The 20,361-nt window shown below is 34.9% G+C and overlaps 1 protein-coding gene across 1 annotated transcript in view; it reads left to right on the top strand.

The window, feature by feature from the left end:
* The window catches only part of LOC134387675 (ankyrin repeat domain-containing protein 26-like), a 47,752-nt gene that overhangs the window by 5,975 nt on the left and 21,416 nt on the right, over positions 1-20,361 (top strand). Inside the window, exons 3-4 of the mRNA XM_063110072.1 lie at positions 16,402-16,484; positions 17,304-17,464. Of these exons, the coding sequence (XP_062966142.1) occupies positions 16,402-16,484; positions 17,304-17,464 (244 nt within the window). The remainder of the gene's footprint in view (positions 1-16,401; positions 16,485-17,303; positions 17,465-20,361) is intronic.

Genomic DNA, 20,361 nt, shown 5'->3' with positions numbered 1-20,361 from the left:
GGACTTTTGTTTTTGGTCTCAGATGAGACTTTGGACTTTGGACTTTTAAGTTGGTGCTGGAGCAAGCTAACACTTTTGGGACTGTTGGGATAGAATGACTGTATTTTGTATGTGAGAGTGACATGAGTTTTGGGGGGGGGCAGGGGTGGAATGATGGAGTTTGGATGTGTTGTTCCCTCCAAAACTCATGTGGAAATTTGATCTTCAATGTGGCAGTGTTGAAAACTGATTGAGTCAAGGGGTAGGATCGCTCATGAATGGATTAATGCTCTTCCTGGGGGAGGTGGGGTAGTGAGTGAGTTCTCACTCTATTAGTTCCCACAAGACCTGATTGTTTAAAAGACTCTGGCACCTCCTCACTCTCTCTCTTGCTTCCTCTCACCATGTGATCTGCTTGTACCCACTGGCTGCCTGCCACTTTCCGCCATGAGTAGAAACAGCCTGAGGCCCGAGCCAGATCCAACTGTCCCAGAATCACAAGCCAAATAAACCTCTCTTCTTTATGAATTTCCCAGTCTCAGGTATTTGTTATAGCAACACAAAATGGATTAAAACAGTCACCTACATATTCAATGCAATCCCCATCAAAATACCAATGTCATTCTTCACAGAAATAGAACAAATAATCCTAACATTCATATGGAACAACAAAAGACCATGAATAGCCAAAGCATTCCTAAGCAAAAAAGATAAAGCCAGAGGCATACACTACCTGAATTAAAATTATACAAAGCTATAGTAACCAGAACAGCATGGTACTGGTATAAAAACAGACACTCAAACAAATGGAACAGAATAAAGATTCCATATATCAACCCACACACAAAGACACCAAGAGTGTACACTGGGGAAAAGACTACCTCTTCAATAAGTGGTGCTGGGAAAATTGGACATCCATATGTAGAATAATGAAACTAGACCCATACCTCTCATCATATACCAAAATCAACTCAAAATGATTACAGACTTAAATATAAGACCTGAAACTATAAAACTCCTGAAAGAAAACATAGGAGAAACACTTTAGGAAGTAGGAATTGGGAAAGATTTTATGAATATGACCCTAAAAGCACAGGCAACAAAAGGGAAATTAAACTGATGGGATTTTATCAAACTAAAAAGCTTCTGCATAGCATAAGAAACAATGATGAAGAGACAACCTCAAAGCAGGAGAAAATATTTGCTAAGTATGCATCCAACAAAGTATTAATATCCAGAATATATACAGAACTCGAACAACTTAACAGTTAAATAAAACCAAATAACCTGATTAAAAATTGAGCAAAGGAGCCAAATAGGCATTTCTCAAAGGAAGGTATTCAAATGGCCAACAGACACATGAAAAAATGCTCAACATCACTCAGCATATGGGAAATGTAAATCTAAACCACACTGACATATCTTCTCACTCCAGTTAGACTGGCTATTCTCAAAAAGACAGAATAATAAATGCTAGTGAGAATGCGGAGAAAGGGGACCCCTCCTACACTGTTGGTGGGACTGTAAAGTGGTGAAGCCATTATGGAAAACACTATGGAAGTTTCTTATACAACTACAGGTAGAACTGCCATACAATCCAGCAATTCCACTTCTGGGCATATACCAAAGGAATGAAAATCATCATATCAAAGGGATAACTGCACCCCCATGTTTATCACAGCTCTATTTACAATACCCAAGAGTTGGAACCAATCTAAATGTCCATCTATGGATGACTATATAAGGAAAATGTTGTATACATACACAATAGAATACTACTCTGCCATAAAAAAGAATGGAATACTGCCATTTGCAGCAACATGGATGAACTTAGAGAAAATGACATAGGCAAAATAAGCCAGGCACAGAAAGAAATATACCACTTATCATTACTCCTAAGTGGCAGCTAAAAAAAAAAAAATTTTTTTTTAAGAAAAGGAAAGAAAGATTCAACAATCACAATAATTCACGGAACATTCAAAAGGAGAGAACATGACTGAGGTTACCAGAGGTGGGAAAGGGGTTGGGGGTAAGGGAGGAATTGGTAAAGGGTGCAAAAACAATTACATTGTATAATGCTGAATATGCTAATTATCCCAATTTGAGCATCACATATTGCACACAGGTACTGATATTCAACTCTGTACCCCACAGATATGTACAATCAACTACATTACAATAAAAAATAAATTTTAAAAATTGTATATATGTATAAATGAGTAACTTTCCTATACAAGATCAATAAGAAATTAGAAAATAACAATGAAAAAATATGTTCATTCACAGTAGAAATAATGTTTTAAAATATCTAGAAACAAAATTATCAACAATTTTTTACACCATCCAAATTAAATTAATTTGCTCAATACTGTTTAAGCAATACATCATTTCAGCTGTCAATTTCTGTTCTAGAGGTGCATTTTTTTATAGCTTTGTAATACAGTTTATTGCTTGATTCTTTACATATCCTTCATTTCTCTTCTTGTCTTTTGTATTTTCAACATCATCATCCGTCTAGTCTTACAGTTGTACTATAATATCACTGTGACAAATTTCCAGAGATAAGATGGAAAATGTTAAAGTTGCCACAACAATGCAAATGTATTTGAAAAAAAGACACCATCATTATAGCACTGAGTTTTGCTATCCAGGATCACATGTGTGTACCTTTCAAATATTAAGGATGTGAATAGAAGGGATGTGAGAGAAGATTATTAAATTCTTCAGTTTATATATTTGTCATCTTTCACAAATTAGATTAGAAAAACTTTTTGTTATTAAATAACCTGGGCCTCTTGCTATTTGCAGAATCTCTTCAATCTCAAGTTCTCTATTCTTTACAAAGGAGAAAATAAAACAATTTCTTAGTATTAATGATAAAACTGATCATTATTACCATTTACTGAAGACATTTATTTTTCAAGCAGTAGGTTGAGCAAATTTACATAGACTATCTTAACCTTTACAACAAATCTATACCATAGACCCTATTTTCACCTCCATTTTGCGATATCAGTATTCAATAAAGCAACAAATGTGAAAAAATTTATTTATTTAAAATTGACAAAATGATGTTTCAAAATATATATTCATCTCAGAATGGGTAAGTCAAACTAATTAACATACATTACCTCACATAGTTGTTATTTTTGTGGTAAGAATGCTACTCTTAGCCTTTTTTAAGAATACAATGTTATTAACTACAGTCCCCATGTTTATAAAAGATCTCTTGAATTTATACTTTATGTCTAACTGAAATTTTATATCCTTTGACCAATATCTCCCCCAACATTCTCCCCCTGTACAAACCCAGCCCCTAATAACCACCATTCTACTCTCTACTTCTATGAATTCAACTTATTTAGATTCCACACGTGAATGACATCGTGTTGTATTTGTCTCTCTATGACTGGCTTATTTCACTTAACGTAATGTCCTCCAGATTCGTCCATGGTGTTGCAAATGGCAAGATCTCCTATGTGGAGAAAAGGGAACTCTTCTACACTGCTGGTGGGACTGTAAATTAGCACAGTCATTAAGGAAAACAGTATGGAGGCTCCTCAGACAACTACAGATAGAAATGCCACATGACCCAGCAATCCCACTGCTGGGTATATATCTAAAGGAATGGAAATCATCATGGCGAAGGGATAACTGCACTCCCATGTTCTTCAAATCTCCGTTCAGGATAGCCCAGACATGGAACCAACCTAAATGTCCATCGATTGATGACTGGATAAGGAAAATGTGGTATAAATACACAATGCAATACTACTCTGCCATAAAAAAGGATGAAATCTTGTCATTCGCAGCATCATGTACAAGCTTGGAGAAAATTATGTTAAGTGAAATAAGCCAGGCACAGAAAAAGAAATATCACATCCTCACTCATAAGTAGGCAGAAAGAAAGAAAGAAAGACTGACCACAATAAAGCTTTGAATTTTTGAAAAAAGAGAAGAGACCTATAATTACCATAGGTGATAAAGGGGGAGGGGGAGGAGGGTTAGGGAGTAATTGGGTAAGGGACATAAAGAATAATTACGATTTGTAATAATGAACATGCTAATAATACTGATTTGATCATCATATACTGTACACATATACTGATAGTCAACTGTGTACCCCATAAATATATATCATCAATTATCTGTGAACTCAATAAAGAAATAAAAAAGCGAAAATCAGCATGTTATTAAAACATTTCATTCCATGTATAACAAAACAGTTATAGATGCTTGTTTTCCTACTTAGGATTTACATTGTTATCTGTCACGATAGAAGTACTTTGAATGAACTTTCCTTCAAGCTAATTTTAAGCTCAATTGTTCAATTTTTATTTTATATGAAAAGGCCTCTGGTGAATTTGGGTGGCCTGTGGGACTGTGGATAAATAGCAACAAATCCATCCGGAAACTCTTCCTGAGGGTGTGGACTGCAGATTTCCAAGAGATAGTGATGGAGGGTATGGACAGAAGAGAACTCAAAAGCAGAAGTTGTGTCTGACCTGCTCTGTGCACCAACATATAGCTTTTATTGGCTATGAGAATGTGTAATGTTTCAGTGCATTAAGTATTAGATGTTATGATCAATGTAAATAATACAAAAGAATCTACAGAAGAATAATGAAAACTCATATCTTAGTAAGTAGACAGAAAGAAAAATTAACAATAGCTTTTTTATGGGCCAACAATATTTATCTGAAAATGGAAAGAATAAAAATTCACTCACAGAAGAAAATACTTTTTAAAATGGAGTAACTAGGAATTAGGTTGGCAAGGATAAGTCAGGATTCCTTTAAAAACACTTTCAAATTTTCTAAAGTAAAAACCAGCTACAGCAAATCAGTATCTATTTATGATCTTAGGCAACCCAATACTGTAAAGAAGCTAATTGTGCTAAATATTCTAAAGTGACTATTTTAATTTTGATAAAATGACATTCAGTTTCATCTGAGCAACACACCGAAATAGTAAAAGAATTAAAGAAAAAAAATCTCTAAATACTGGAGAAGGATATTTGCCTTCAAACTATATTCTAAAGCTAAAATAATGAAAGCAAACGTGGCATCAGCTTAAGAACTGTGAGACAGAACGACGACGCAACAGAATCAACAGCTCAAATGCCCTGGGCAAATTTTCTAATTGCAGGGGAAAATTTTAAAAGCTCATTCACAAAATACACACAAATGTTTTCCACATGTGCTGAGTTCAATTTTGAAACATAAAACTTTAGCAATCTAAAGACCTACGAGAATGTTTACAATGTACACTAAACTAAGAAGAATATGACATAGAATACTCTGGAGAATATATTTAATATAATTACATTTTAATACTAAATATCATATATATGTGGAAGGACACACTCAGGCTATTAATACTAGTTATTCTGGGACTACAGGGGGAGGAAGGGAAGGGTGGCAGGTGATGAGGGTGGAGAACGACTTCGTTTTAATTTGGCAATGGAGCAAATGTATAGATGAGAGACTTAACTGCATACAAACCTCAGACTCAAGAAAATAAACTAGGAGTCAATGAGCAATATGAGAAATTATAATTAGATAGGTAACAGAAAGTAAATATATTAAAATTAGTAGTTGTCCTATATAACAATAATAGTCTGAACATACCGTGGGAAAAATTAATTCCTATTAGAAAGAAAAGAAGGTGTTGAGAATTTTTGTCTTTATACGGTGAATAACTAAATTCTTTTTTTAAAGTTTCTTAGTTTTTTTTATTTATCATTCTACAATGTAATTGATTTTCACGACCCTTTAACAATTCCCTCCTTTCTTCCGCCCTCTCCCCCTTTCCACCCCTGGAAACTTCAGTTCTGTTCACTTCTCTTAACAAGTTCAAAGAATTTTTGTGGTGGTGGTGTCTTCTTTTTCTTCTTCTATTTATTTGTCTGCTGATTTATTTATTCATTTATTTATTTTTATTAGCTCCCACATATAAGTGAGAAAGTGTGGTATTTCTCTTTCTGTGCCTGCCTTATTTCACTTAACATAAACTTCTCTAAGTTCATCCATATTGCTGAGAATGGCAGAACTTCATTCTTTTTTATAGCAGAGTAATATTCCATTGTGTAAATTTTCCTTATCCACTCTGATGATGGGCATTTAAGCTGGTTCCAACCCTGGGCTTTTGTAAATAGAGCTGCAATAAACATGGGAGTGCAGATAAACCTCCAACATGATGATTTCCACTCTTTTGGGTATACACCCAGCCGTGGGATTGCTGGGTCATATGGTAGTTCTATCTATCTGCAGTTGTTTGAGGAACCTCCGTACCATTTTCTAGAATGGCTGCACCATTTCACAATCCCACCAACAACGTAGGTGGGTTCCCCTGTCTCCACATCCTCACCAGCATTTGTTATTCTCACTCTTTTTGATATTAACCAGCGTAACTGGAGTGAAATGATATAACAGTGTACTTTTGATTTGCATTTCTCAGACGCTGAGCGATGTTGAGCATTTTTTCACGTGCCTGTTGGTCATTCGTATATCTGACTTTGAGAAACGCCTATTCAAGCTCCTTTTCCCATTTATTAATCAGGCTACTTGTTTTTTTACTGCTAAGTTTTTTGAGTTCCTTGTATATTCTGGATATTAATCCTTTGTCAGATACATATTTTGCAAATATTTTTCTCCCACTCCGTTGGTTGTCTTTTCACTCTTAGTTGTTTCTTTTGCTGAGCAGAAGCTTTTTAGTTTGACATAATTCCATTTGTTTATTTTACCTTTTGTGGTCTGTGCTTTTGGGGTTGTATTCATAAAGAATATGACCAGTCGTAATTCCTGAAGTGTTTCCCCTGTTTTCTTTTTGGAGTTTTATAGTTTCTGGTTTTACATGTAATTCTTTAATCCATTTTGAGTTGAATTTGGCATATGGTGAGAGGTACCTCAATAGATGCTGAAAAAGCATTTGACAAAATTCAACATCCCTTCATCATAAAGACTCTCAACAAATTACGTATACAAGGAATGTATCTCAACACAATTAAAGCCAAATATGACAAACCTACTGCCCATATCATCCTGAAAAAGGAAAAGTTGAAAGTTTTTCCCTTAAGAACAGGTACAAGACAAGTATGCCCACTCTTGCTACTCCTATTCAATATGGTTTTGGAAGAACTAGCCAGAGCAATCAGGGAAGAGAACGAAATAAAAGAATCCAGATTGGAAAAGAGGAAGTCAAATTGTCCCTGTTTGCAGATGACATGATCCTGTATATAGAACAGCCTAAAGACTCTACAAAAAAACTCTTAGAGTTGATAAATGATTTCAACAAAGTCACAGGATACAAAATCATCACACAAAAATCAGTACCATTTTTATAATCCAACAATGAAGTAGCAGAAAAGGAAATCAAGAAGGCTAGCCCATTTACAATAGTCACCAAAAAAATAAAATACCTAGTAATAAGTTAACCAAGAAACTGCAAGATTCCTACAATGAGAACTACAAATCCCTGTTGAGAGTAATGAAAGAAGACACAAGAAGATAGGAAGGTAGTCCACGTTCTTGGATTGGAAGAGTTAACATTGTGAAAATGTCCATATTACCCAAAATGATCTACAGATACAATGCAATCTCCATCAAAAACCAATAACATTCTTTACAGAAATGGAAAAACTGTCCTAAGATTTATATGGAACAGCAAAAAACCCTGAAAAGCCAAAGCAATATTGAGCAAAAAGTAAATAGATAAAGAAAGCCAGAGGCATAATACAACCTGATTTCAAACTATACTAGAAGGCTATAGTAACCAAAACAGAATGGTACTGGCATAAAAACAGACACAAGGACCTATGCAGCAGAATAGAGAATCCAGACATCAGCCCATATACCTACAGCCATATGGTCTTTGATAGAGCATCAAGAACACAAAATAGGGAAAAGACTTGGACATCCATGTGTGAAAGAATGAAGCTAGACCTGTATCTCTTGCCATATACCAAACTAAACTCAAAATGGATTATGTTTTTTATAGAGATATCGAAGAAAGCTTAACTGTGTACCTAAACTCTCTTGATGCTGTGTAGAAATGCTCCTTAAAAGTTGTTAGTTATGTTAAATATCAATGTGGCATTTGTTAGAACACCAAAGCAAGCTGATATTAAAATTCATGTGGAAGTATAAATGAACTTCAGTATTTAATGAATACCTTAATTAAGAAAAGCAATGAAGGATATTTCTTATAACAGACATAAAAGTTTTTTTAAAGATTTAATAGTAAAACGATACATTATTGATTCCAAATCACAGACACAAACAGCTCAAATGATGTCGGGGAGGTTCAGCATTTAGAAAATTAAAAATTTAAATTATCACTTCACAAACGCATTCTGTTTTGTGGAAGTGCTGAATTTTAGAACATAAAACCTTGGAAAACAAATTGACAGAGCGATTACATATAATTAAGTGAGAAATGAAGGTTTTGGAGAAATCCACATAGTATAATTGCATTTTCCTAGAAACAAGCCACATCCAAACATTCTCTTCTCTGTCAGGAAGTTGATTATGCATTCTTTTGAATACAGAAAATTATGGCAGTACGCTGTGGGTACATTTAACATTAAGTCAGGGCAGTGGAAATAGGTAGCTGTACAGGGACAGATTTTTATTTTTTTTTATGAGCAAGTACTACTTTTTTAATTTAAAAAGTAAAGAAAATACTTATAAAAAGTAAAAGCAAACACAGGCCATTTGATTGTTTTGTGACTCTAACTTCTCATGTAAATTTTCCAAGCCAATAATATCCTGATCGAAAATAAAGGAGATAAAAATACGTGCTTTTAAAATAAACAAGACTAATAATGAAAATGATAACAAATGTTTACTGAGCTTTTGCATCTGTATACTAAGTGCTTAAACATGGATTACTTTATTTATTATTAAAAACAAACCAAAGGCATGTATTATGTATTATGACTTCTACAGATCAAATGAGCCAATATATGTGAAAATACTTGAAAAAATGAAAACTATACAGAGAAAGAGGGTAAATCATATCACAAAGAAACAACTTTATATTTGGCATCTATTTGTACATTTTATAATACGATGAATTCATTTTGAAAATATGCTTACAGACCTGCCAGGACTTAAGTCCTCTGAGTGCTCCATAATTGCTAACAATAGCTTCTACTACAAAACATTACTGAAGTTGGTATTTACATTGGGGGGTGGTTAATAAATTTTCTTTACCTATCTGCCCTTTTTAACTGTTTAATATAAATATTAATTTTGTAGTTAAAAATACTGAAACATTTTTATTTGAAGCAGACGTAGAACTGATTTTCTAACTTTGCCTCATCACTTAAATAATGATCATAGTCTCAAAATTTCTTTTGTGAAAATAGGAGAAATATTTATTCTTAGTATTAATAATAATCAAAGTCAAATCACTACTAACTTTCACTGGTTGTTATTTACATGTCCACCAGGTTGCTAGCTGCTTCCATCTAAAGTATCCTCTTTGATCTTAACAAAAACCTATGATGCAGAGAATAATACTTCTGCATCACAGACTTGTCCTGAGAGCCCAGTGAGTCAACAAAATGGGAAATATTTTTGTGACCGGAAAATAATGATAAAACATAATCTGTTTTATTATGACAAATTCTGTTCCATGTGTAACAAAACACAGTTCCTTAGAACAAGTATGCTGAATTTTCATTCAACACCTCTTTACCTACCTTAACCACGGTGTAATTGCCTCGAGCAATCCGTTCTTATTAAAGGCGATGTTTAATTTTATGTCAACTTGACTAGGCTATGGTACACAGCTGTTTGGACAAACACCAGGCTAGATGTTGCTGTGAAGGTATTTTATAGATGTGATTAACATATCAGTAGATTTTGAATAATGCAGATTACCCTCCATAATGCAGTGGGCCTCATCCAATCAGGTGAAGGTCTGAAGAGCAAAGACTGCAGTTTTCCTGAAAAAGAAGCAATTCTGCCTTAAGACTGTAAAATAAACACCTTGCCTGAGTTTCCAGCCTGCTTGGCCTGCCCTTCAGATTTTGTACTCAAGACTGAATCAACTCTTCCCTGGGTCTCCAGTCTGCCAGTCTGCTCTACACATTTTAGACTTGGACTTGTTAGCCCCCATAACCGTGAGCCAGTGCCTTAAAATAAATCTCTCTCTCTTTCTCATATAGATAGATAGGTCAATAGATCAATAGATAGATCCATTGATCGACTGATCGATAGATAGATAGGCTAGAAAACATGGTCCCCGAAGCAAGGCTATTGGGTGATTTCTTGTGTATGTGCATGTGCGGCACATAGAGATAATCATGAATGCTTTGTGACTTCAGTTTACATCCATGAGTTATTAGACATGTACATTATCATAAACCTGGAATCAAATAATAAATGGTGAAAAAAAGACACATTACTGGCCAAACAGAAATATTAAAACTTCCCTGTATTTAGCAGTAATTATTTTTAAAAGGATATTAGGTAATGGACTCATTCATATCAGAAACAAAATTTACAATATCTCAGAAAAAAACTTAGCGAGAATTTTTTAGTATCTATAAAAAATAGAAGTATTTCCAGAAGGAAATAAAGTAACTTAAATAAATGAATATATTCTTATAATTCTGACTGGGACAATTGAAAATTATAAATTACATTAAAAACTCCTGGAGGCAGGGAGAAATCAAAAAGGTTATATTAAATAGGTTCCTCATGAATAAGTTTTTGACTGTTTTAAAGAAAACTTCAGGAAAGGATATAAGAAACGACAATAAAATTATTCCATTTTTAAACAAGTGAAAACCACCAACTCTGTCGTATATGTGTTCATTCATTTATTTGTTTCACTGTACATAGAAAGTGGTATGTCAGGCATTTGCTACTGATTAGGAAGGAAGTACGAATAAAGAGGAATGAAGGAAAATTAGAAATTTTGTAAATTCATCTTTGATATTTTAAAATACTAATAAAGACAGTGAAATAGAAATAATTTTAATTGGGGCTGTACACATACTCTGTCTTGAGCAAATCACTAAACATTCTGAAATCTGAATTTCCCCCACATTTCACAAGAATATAAGGTATAATATTAGCATTAATATATTAATAACAATAACAACATGTGCATTAATATTAATAACAATAACAACAAAAATAAATATATACTGAGTACTATCAGGCATTTTGCTAAATGATTTCCTATGATATATTTTATTGGGCATCACTATGATACTATAAATAGATGTTCTTATTCCTTCTCTCTGAAAAAATTTCTCTTGAGGCTCAAGTGAAGCAACGTTAAGTAAAAATATTTTTGTAAAGTTTTATTTGGGAAACAAACAGAAGGGATTATATTATCATGACTTCTCTATCTATATCCAAGAAGGCACATTCACAGATAAGATATTGGCATCCGATTTAGAATACATAAGCTTACATACCAGAATTTTGATTCTATGAGTAAATCTGCCTGCTAGCTAAGTTTGCCTGCCTTTTTTCATTCTCCAATCATAAATCATTATTTTCATATACAAAGGTCACTACTGAGTTTGACTTTCATGCGGCTGTTATTGCATCTCTGACTGACCCTAGAGTACAGGTAAATGTCCCAAGTCTAAAAGATGGAGTGGCCAGGCAGGGGCCAGGTAGGGGGCATACATTTTAAAAAATGTTCTATCTGATTTGTTCTATTTGGCAGTGTATGTCACTAATCAATTAGAATGGTGAAGCATTTTTAATCTTTGTTTTAATGTTTTACAAAATACACAGCTACTGGGATTACATACCTATAAATATCTGGTAAGTATTAAGATAGTGAAACTATGCAAAAATCTATACCAGTATCAATTAGTTGGAAAATAATCAATTGACAACAGCAAGGATAAAGATAAAATATCTAGAAATAAAATGGTCAAGAGTTATTCTAGTCATATGCGAAGAAAACCTTTTCTGAAGGGTGTCAAAGAAGGCTTGAATATCAGCGTGTAGACCCTTCATTCTGGATGCAAGACAGGATATTGTAAAGATGTTAGTTTTTCTCAAATTCATTTACAGTTTCGTTTGTTAAAAACTCCAAAGTGACATATTTTTAGAAAGCAAAACACAGAAGCCAATCTACGTGTTTTCATTTGTTAACATGGGCAATTTCACACAAAAGTGAAAGTAGAGTTTACCCACCACCGCGCTGTAATGATTATCAACTCATGGCGAAGCATTTCTTTTATACCCCATCCACTGCCTTTCCCTTGCCCCTACCTTTGGACTACTTTGAAGCAAATCTAACCATATGATATCATATCAAATGTGACCTTTTTGTTTGGTTTGATAATTTGAGAAATGCTGTTGCCTTTATCTTAAAAATAAAAGGGTTTGATTATTAAAGAAACAACACAATAGAAAAGAAATGAACATTTGTCGTGTCAGTTTCTAAATGGCACTGTTAACAACATATTATTTAAAAAAAAAAAAAAACATATTATTTTTAAAACCTGGGATTGGCTCCAAAATTAACAGGAATTTCACTGAAACAGAACTGTGAACCTGGTAAAATTAAAGACACTCCTAGTTTAAAAACTGGAAGCCTCACTTCACAATAAGCAACCACATATTTATGTAAATGCTGTTAGCATTTTGGGAAATCCTGTCAAGGGATCAGATATGAAGCATTACGAGGGGAGATTATTCAATTATCCTTTACTTGTTTTTGCACTGACTTCCTAATTAGGAAGACAAAATATCACTTTTGTAATAGAAAATTATAGAGGAAATCACATGAAAAAGTAAAGCAAACCTAGGCCACTCTTGGGCTGTGATTAAGATCACGTATGTTACATCATGCATGTCACTTAAACTTCCAGCAAAGTTTAAGTTTTATGATCTGAAAAGCAGAATACATGCACACAGTGTAAATAATAATAGATACAAAAACGTAACCTTTCCTGAGTGTTTACTTCCATGTCAGGCAGTAACTAAGTGCTTTTACGAACATCAACCCATTTGATCTTCACAAAAAACCTTTGGCAGAGACATGGTGTTACTGATGTGTGCCTCCCAAATTTGTCGTGGGGATCAAATGAGCTAACATGTACCAAAATATTTTGGCAAATTGTGATATCAGAGCAATGTAGGACATTTATACAGCAAAAATTCACAGGAGTTGGCTGGTTAGCTCAGTTAGTTATTGTGTGGTGCTGATAACACCAAGGCCCAGGTTTCAATCCTTGTACCGGCCAGCCAACAAAAAAACCCAAAAAACAAAAAACTTTAATTTCCTGCCTAACGATACACATTTACTCATGTTAATTTTCTACTTAAAAACTACTGGCCAATACACCAAGATGTAAGAGTTCTGACTAAAACTTATCAGTTAAGATTAAACTATAATTTGTAAACTGCCGTGCTGCAAACTGGATGCGCCCCACCCCCCAACCTCATTGAGGCTTCATCCCCACTGCGACTGTTGCGGGTGGGAAATCCTGTTATGAAAATTGAAAGGTGGGGCCTTGAAGAGGTGATTCGATTGTACGACCATGTCAAAGCGAATGGGTTAATAATGATGGTCAGAGGCATGGTTCTGAGGGTTTTATTTATTTTTTATTTATTTATTTATTTATTTTAAATTTTATTTTGTCGATATACATTGTGGCTGATTATTGCTCCCCATCACCAAAACCTCCCTCCCTCCTCCCTCTCCCCTCCCCCCCACCAATGTCCCCTCTGTTTGCTTGTCGTATCAACTTCAAGTAATTGTAGTTGTTATATCTTCTTCCCCGCCCCCCCGGTTTTCTTTTTGTGTGTGTGTGTGAATTTATATATTAATTTTTAACTCCCACCAATAAGTGAGAACGTTGTATTTCTCTTTCTGTGCCTAACTCGTTTCACTTAATATAATTCTCTCAAGGTCCATCCATGTTGTTGCAAATGGCAGTATTTCATTCGTTTTTATAGCTGAGTAGTATTCCATTGTGTAGATGTACCACATTTTCCGTATCCACTCATCCGATGATGGACATTTGGGCTGTTTCCAACTCTTGGCTATTGTAAAGAGTGCTGCGATGAACATTGGGGAACAGGTATACCTTCGACTTGATGAATTCCATTCCTCTGGGTATATTCCCAACAGTGGGATAGCTGGGTCGTATGGCAGATCTATCTGCAATTGTTTGAGGAACCTCCATACCATTTTCCATAGAGGCTGCACCATTTTGCAGTCTCACCAACAATGTATGAGAGTTCCTTTTTCTCTGCAACCTCACCAGCATTTATCGTTCAGAGTCTTTTGGATTTTAGCCATCCTAACTGGGGTGAGATGGTCTCTCAGTGTGGTTTTGATTTGCATTTCCCGGATGCTGAGTGATGTTGAGCATTTTTTCATATGTCTGTTGGCCATTTGTATATCTTCCTTAGAGAAATGCCTGCTTAGCTCTTTTGCCCATTTTTTAATTGGGTTGCGTGTTTTTTTCTTGTAAAGTTGTTTGAGTTCCTTATATATTCTGGATATTAATCCTTTGTCAGATGTATATTTTGCAAATATTTTCTCCCACTCTGTTGGTTGTCTTTTAACTCTGTTAACTGTTTCTTTTGCTGTGCAGAAGCTTTTTAGTTTGATATAATCCCATTTGTTTATTTTTCCTTTGGTTGCCCGTGCTTTTAGCATTTTTTTGATTGTTGTTTGGTTGTCTTAGGTGTCTTTTGTTCCTTGCTTTCTGATTTACTGTTTGTTTTCTGTGTTTGTTGGTTCCTTAGGTTGTAGATAGCATTTTTGTTTGTTTGTTTTCTCTTCATGAATGACATTTTTATTATACTAGTGGGTTTAGATTTTTCTTGGCTTTTTATGGCAGTGGTAGTTATTTTTCAGGAATCAAACCCAGTACTCCCTTGAGAATTTCTTGTAAGGGTGGTCGTGTGGTGGTGAACTCCCGCAGTTTTTGTTTGTCTGAGAAATATACTATTTGCCCTTCATTTCAGAAGGATAGCCTTGCAAGGTAGAGTATTCTTGGCTGGCAATCTTTGTCTTTTAGTATTTTGAATATATCATCCCATTCCTTTCTAGCTTTTAGGGTTTGTGATGAAAAGTCTGATGTTAGCCTGATTGGGGCTCCCTTATAGGTGATTTGATGCTTCTCTCTTGCAGCTTTCAAGATACTCTCTTTGTCTTTGAGTTTTGCCAATTTGACTATAACATGTCTTGGAGAAGACCTTTTTGGGTTGACTACGTTTGGAGATCGTTGAGCTTCCTGGATCTGAAGATCTGTGATTTTTCCTATACCTGGGAAGTTTTCTGTCACTATTTTGTTGAATATGTTTTCAATGCAAACTCCTTTTTCCTCCCCTTCTGGAATACCCATGACTCGGATATTTGAGCGCTTAAGGTCGTCTGATATCTCTCTCAGATTTTCTTCAATGCCTTTGATTCTTTTTTCTTTATTTTTGTCTGCTTGTGTTATTTCAAACAGCCCATCTTCAAGTTCAGATGTTCTCTCTTCAACTTCCACAAGCCTGTTGGTTAAACTCTCCATTGTGTTTTTTATTTCACTGAATAACTTCTTCAGTTCGCAAGTTCTGCTACATTTTTTTTCAGGACATTGATTTCCTTGTACATTTCCTCTTTCAGGTCCTGTATACTTTTCCTCATTTCATCATGATGTCTAGCTGAGTTCTCTTGTATCTCATTCATTTTCCTTAGAATTATCACTCGAAATTCCTTGTCAGTCATTTCAATGGCTTCTTGTTCTATAGGATCTAGAGCTTGAGATTTATTATCTTTTGGTGCTGTACTTTCTTGATTTTTCGTATTTCTGGTATCTTTTCTTTGATGTTTATTCATTGTGGCAGGAGGTTTCACAGTCCACAGGTTTGACACTACTGACTGACTAAGATGTTGCTGTGGTTGCCAATTTGGTATGGCTACCTCAGTGACTCCCTGTTCCCTGCGCTCTGGCCTGGGCTGCTGGGATGCACCGAGGCACCACAGAGCGTGTGGTCTCTGCAGCACTTCCCCTTCCCCTGCCAGACGACTCCCTGCTCTGTGTGCACTGGGCTGGGCTGGGAATGAAGCCAGGTGGTGCCTCTCAGCTGGCTCCATTGTGTGCCTGTATCTAACCTCCCTTTTTAAGTCTCAGTTCAGGCATTATCTCTAGAAAAGCCATTCTTGATACCCTTTATTTATATACTTTATACCCAGTGCCTAGCAAGGAGCAGGAACTCAACAAATAATAATTGAGTGAAATAAATGAAGACTGTTTATACAATTATGATTTAAAATATTGTCTTCTACAGTCTAGGAGCAAAGGGGATAGACATGTAAAGGAATAATTTATAGTTCAGGTGGTAATGATATTGTAGAAAAATGGATAAAGTGCCCTAAGGAGAGAGACACCTGTTTATCTGGGGAAAGCTATGTAGTATTTTTTAACTAAATATATAGGTTTTTCAGCAGAACAAGACTTTAGAATGACAGCAGACAAAGAGCAAGAAAGGCTTGATGGAAATGAAAATAAGCAGCCACAGGTAAGTAAATATTTAAATTTCTGGCTGAGTTTTGTTTGCTTTGCTTTAGTGATATAGCATAGTCCAAATGAAATTACCTTTGGCTAGCCTTTTAGAATCAGTAAATTACAATTGATTATTTAATCTTTAACGTAAAAAAATTTTTTTAACTAGTTTTAAAATTTTAAATATTCTTGGAATCTATAGTAACTTCTATCTAAATTTTATCCTTGGAAGTAAGGCAAACATTTTTGTCAATATTGTTTGGTCTTCCATTTTTATAATCTCCTTACATGTTAAAGAAGGTAACATCACGTACTGATTTATATCATGAAGCAGTTGAAACTGTAAACAAAATAAATGTTATGGCCACTGAGTTGGATTCATGTTGAGGAGCAGTCACCCCCAGTGTTTCAAAATTTTCATATTGCTGATCACTAAAACCAAGGTTAAAGATTTATTCTGCCTTGTGGTTTCTAATTGAGTTCCGTGTCTACCTTCAGAGAGAGTATGGGGCCATAAAATCAATTCAACTGCTTGTTAAGAGAATCATACCTTCCAGAATGGGTGTGTGTTAGAGCACGAACAATAATTTTCTAACCTATTTCATTTCCTTGGAGGAATTTTGGAAAATCCTGTTTCTTTCATTCAAACAGAAATGAAGCAGAATTTACAAACATTTCAATGACCTGTAATGATAAAATTAAAGTAAGCACAAAAATGTTTTATTGACTGAAATCATGACAAACTGAATCAAGTGATAAAATTAATAAAAACATAAAGGTCTTTTTATTGAATAAAGTAATGGCAATTATCTTTAGTAAGTAACTTTCCTTAAAGGTTGATGAAGAAAAGAAGCACAAAAGTAATGAAACAAAAATATCAGAAAACCTATGTGATGGTGCTGCTGCTGCTACTGATAATGGATTAATTCAACAAAGAAAGAATGGGAGAACTGATCACCAGCAATTTCCCATCGAGGAGAATGAAAAGTGTGATAGGTAAGCCTATGGCAATTTTAAGGGTAGATAATTATGATTGTTTTATTAAACTAATTCTTCGTTATTTTTTTTTATTATACATACACATGGGGTACAACGTTGATTTTCAACAACTGTGTAGAACGTGTGGTGGTTAGATTGGTATAGTTAGCTTATTCATCATTACAATATGCAATCATTCTTTGTGTCCACTGAGCAATATTTGAGCTAATATTCATCATTAACAAATTTTATACTTTTACTAGGGGTAGCCTACCTTGCTTGGTAATGAGAAAAATGCAAATTAAGCAGCAATGAGTTACCATTTTTTTATATTCACGGTGATACATACTTTATTAAAAAACAACAACCAGCAAATGTGAGGAAAAAGACTTTTCATACAGTATTGGTAAATGAAATTGGTAAATCCTTTTTGAAGGGTAATTTAGTAGCATGTATCAAAATTTCAAATACAGTACATCATCCCTGTATCCTAACAGCTTCACTTATGAGCCTAGATCCTACAGGAAAACACCACTTGTGGAAACACATACACACACATGTTACAGGCATTTATTATATATTATATATAAAATGCAATAGGTCTGTATATGTAATATATATAGGGTACATAATGTATGTATGTTAAGGCTATTTATTATACCATTGTTGTACCAAAAAGTTGGACATACTCCAAATACCCATCAATAAGGGAGTAAATTGTCATACCCTTAAAGTAATAGAGTATGCAGCCATTTAAGAAAAAATAAGATCTATAGTGTACTCATTATTCCACAATTAAAGTATATTTAAAGCATTTAGTGTGATGATGCATCTCAAGCAAATTTTGTTAGTATAGTTGTAGTAACTGCTGAGTTTTAAAAGGAAACTACATGCTTCACTGACCCTCCACCTTTTTACCAACATAATTGCTAGTTATTGGATTCTCGTTTTTTGTTCCCAATGCATAAGTGTTCCAGTATTGGACAGTCAATCTGAATGTTGCAAAGGGACTGCACATGGGGTCCATACTCCATATAAACATTTCACTGTATTGGGTAAAACCTACTAAAACACATCAAAAGATATTTGATCTACTAAACCAGGGATTGGCAAACTTTTTCTGTCAAGAGGCAGATAATAAATATTTTATGGTTTGTGGACCATAAGGTCTCTGTTCTTACAGTCTGTAATATTTCATAGAGAATAAGTTATATAGACATGGATGTGTTCTAATAAAACTTTATTTACAATAACAGACAGTGGGCTGACTTTGCTCTACAGGCACTAGTTTGCTGACCCCTGTGCTATACCCATGGTGCTGCTAATGCAGTAAATCTTTTTAAAGATACCCTGCATGCATAGCATTGTCCTTCCTTTTTAAAGATAAGACATTTCTCTACACACGACACTATATGTTTCAACAAGTGACCTCATATTATACAATTTACAAAAATTCAATTTATGAAACATTTATTTTCTGCCTTTCTCCCTTATATAGAATTCAGTATTTTAATACGACTACTTTGTGTATTTGACTAGTATAAAATATCCTAGAGTTAGATGATTTTTATTGAGCAAGAAATACTGCCCTTGAAACTTTTAATTCTTTCTGTGGTCTGTCTTTATAAGCATGAGCAAAATGATAATCACCTTATATAATTTATATAATATACAACTAGGATATTTTCAAGCGTACAAACATACTACATAATCATTATGCAAGGATTGAAAATACAGTTAAACAAGGAGAAAATTACTTCTGTGATCGTGTCAGGTCACTATGATGTCCTTGAAAGAAATGTCTCTACTCACTGACTCACTTTTCCTTCCATTCACTCTTGCACTCACTCCAGTAATTTTCACTCACACCACTCTTCCAAAATTGTTTTTCTTGAAGTTACCAGTGATTTTCACTTTAATAAATCTAGGCATAACTTCTTAGATCTCATTTTGCTTCACCTGTCAGCAATCTTTGGCCCAATGGAAAACTCTGCCAAAACACTTTCTTCACTTGGCTTTGAGGATATCAGTCGCTCACCTGGTTTCCCCCTACCTTTGTAGTCCATCCATCCGAGTCTGCTTATGTCTCCTCATCTTCCACCTTTTACACATCGAAGTTTCCCAGGGCTCATTCTTTGATTTTCTTTGTCATGATGTTTACTACCTTGTATGTGCTGTTGATTTCCAAATTTATAATTCCAGATCTTTCTTTTTAATTCCAGACCTATATATCAGACTGCCTACTTGACATCTCTCTTTGGTTAGCAACTGGGTATTACAAACATAACAGGTCCAAAACTTAGCTACTGATGTTCTTCTTCATACGTGCCCCTCATGTAGTCTTTCTGCTTGAGTTAATGGCAGCTCTTCCAGTTTCTCTGTAAAAACCTTGGTATCATCCTTGACTCATCCCTCCTTCCTCCACCTCACGTCTAATCTGTCAGCAAATCTGGTAAGGTCGACCTTCAAAATATATCCAGAAGGCAGTCACAGCTTGCATGTGCAAGCCAGCATTGTCTGCTGTCTAGATGAGCATAACAGGCTTCTGAGTGGTTGTCCTGTTTCTTTTTTAATCCTCTTTCCATCAATTCTTTATGTAGCAGACCTACTAAAATGTAAGTCAGATGCTGTCATTTCTCTGCTCAAAGCCTTCTTCTTGCCTCCCATTTCACCCAGAGTACATGCATAGTCTTCCTAATATGTACAGGGCAACACATGATCTGACCTCTGTCCTCTCTCTCTGGCTGAAGCTTCTCTTTTTCTATCCCTTTCACTCTGCTCTAGTCACCCTGAATTTGTTACTACTTTTTAAACACCCCAGGTGTACCTCAGTACTTGGCAGTTCACTCTACCTGGAATGCTTTTGCCTCACATCTCCTCCTGGCTTGCTCCTTCCATTCCTTTAGTTTTTTACT

The sequence above is a fragment of the Cynocephalus volans genome, chromosome 10, assembly GCF_027409185.1.
Source record: "Cynocephalus volans isolate mCynVol1 chromosome 10, mCynVol1.pri, whole genome shotgun sequence".
In the NCBI taxonomy this organism is placed as follows: Eukaryota; Metazoa; Chordata; class Mammalia; order Dermoptera; family Cynocephalidae; genus Cynocephalus; species Cynocephalus volans.
Note: the sequence above shows the minus strand (reverse complement) of the source record. Positions and strands in the feature narration are given on the sequence as shown.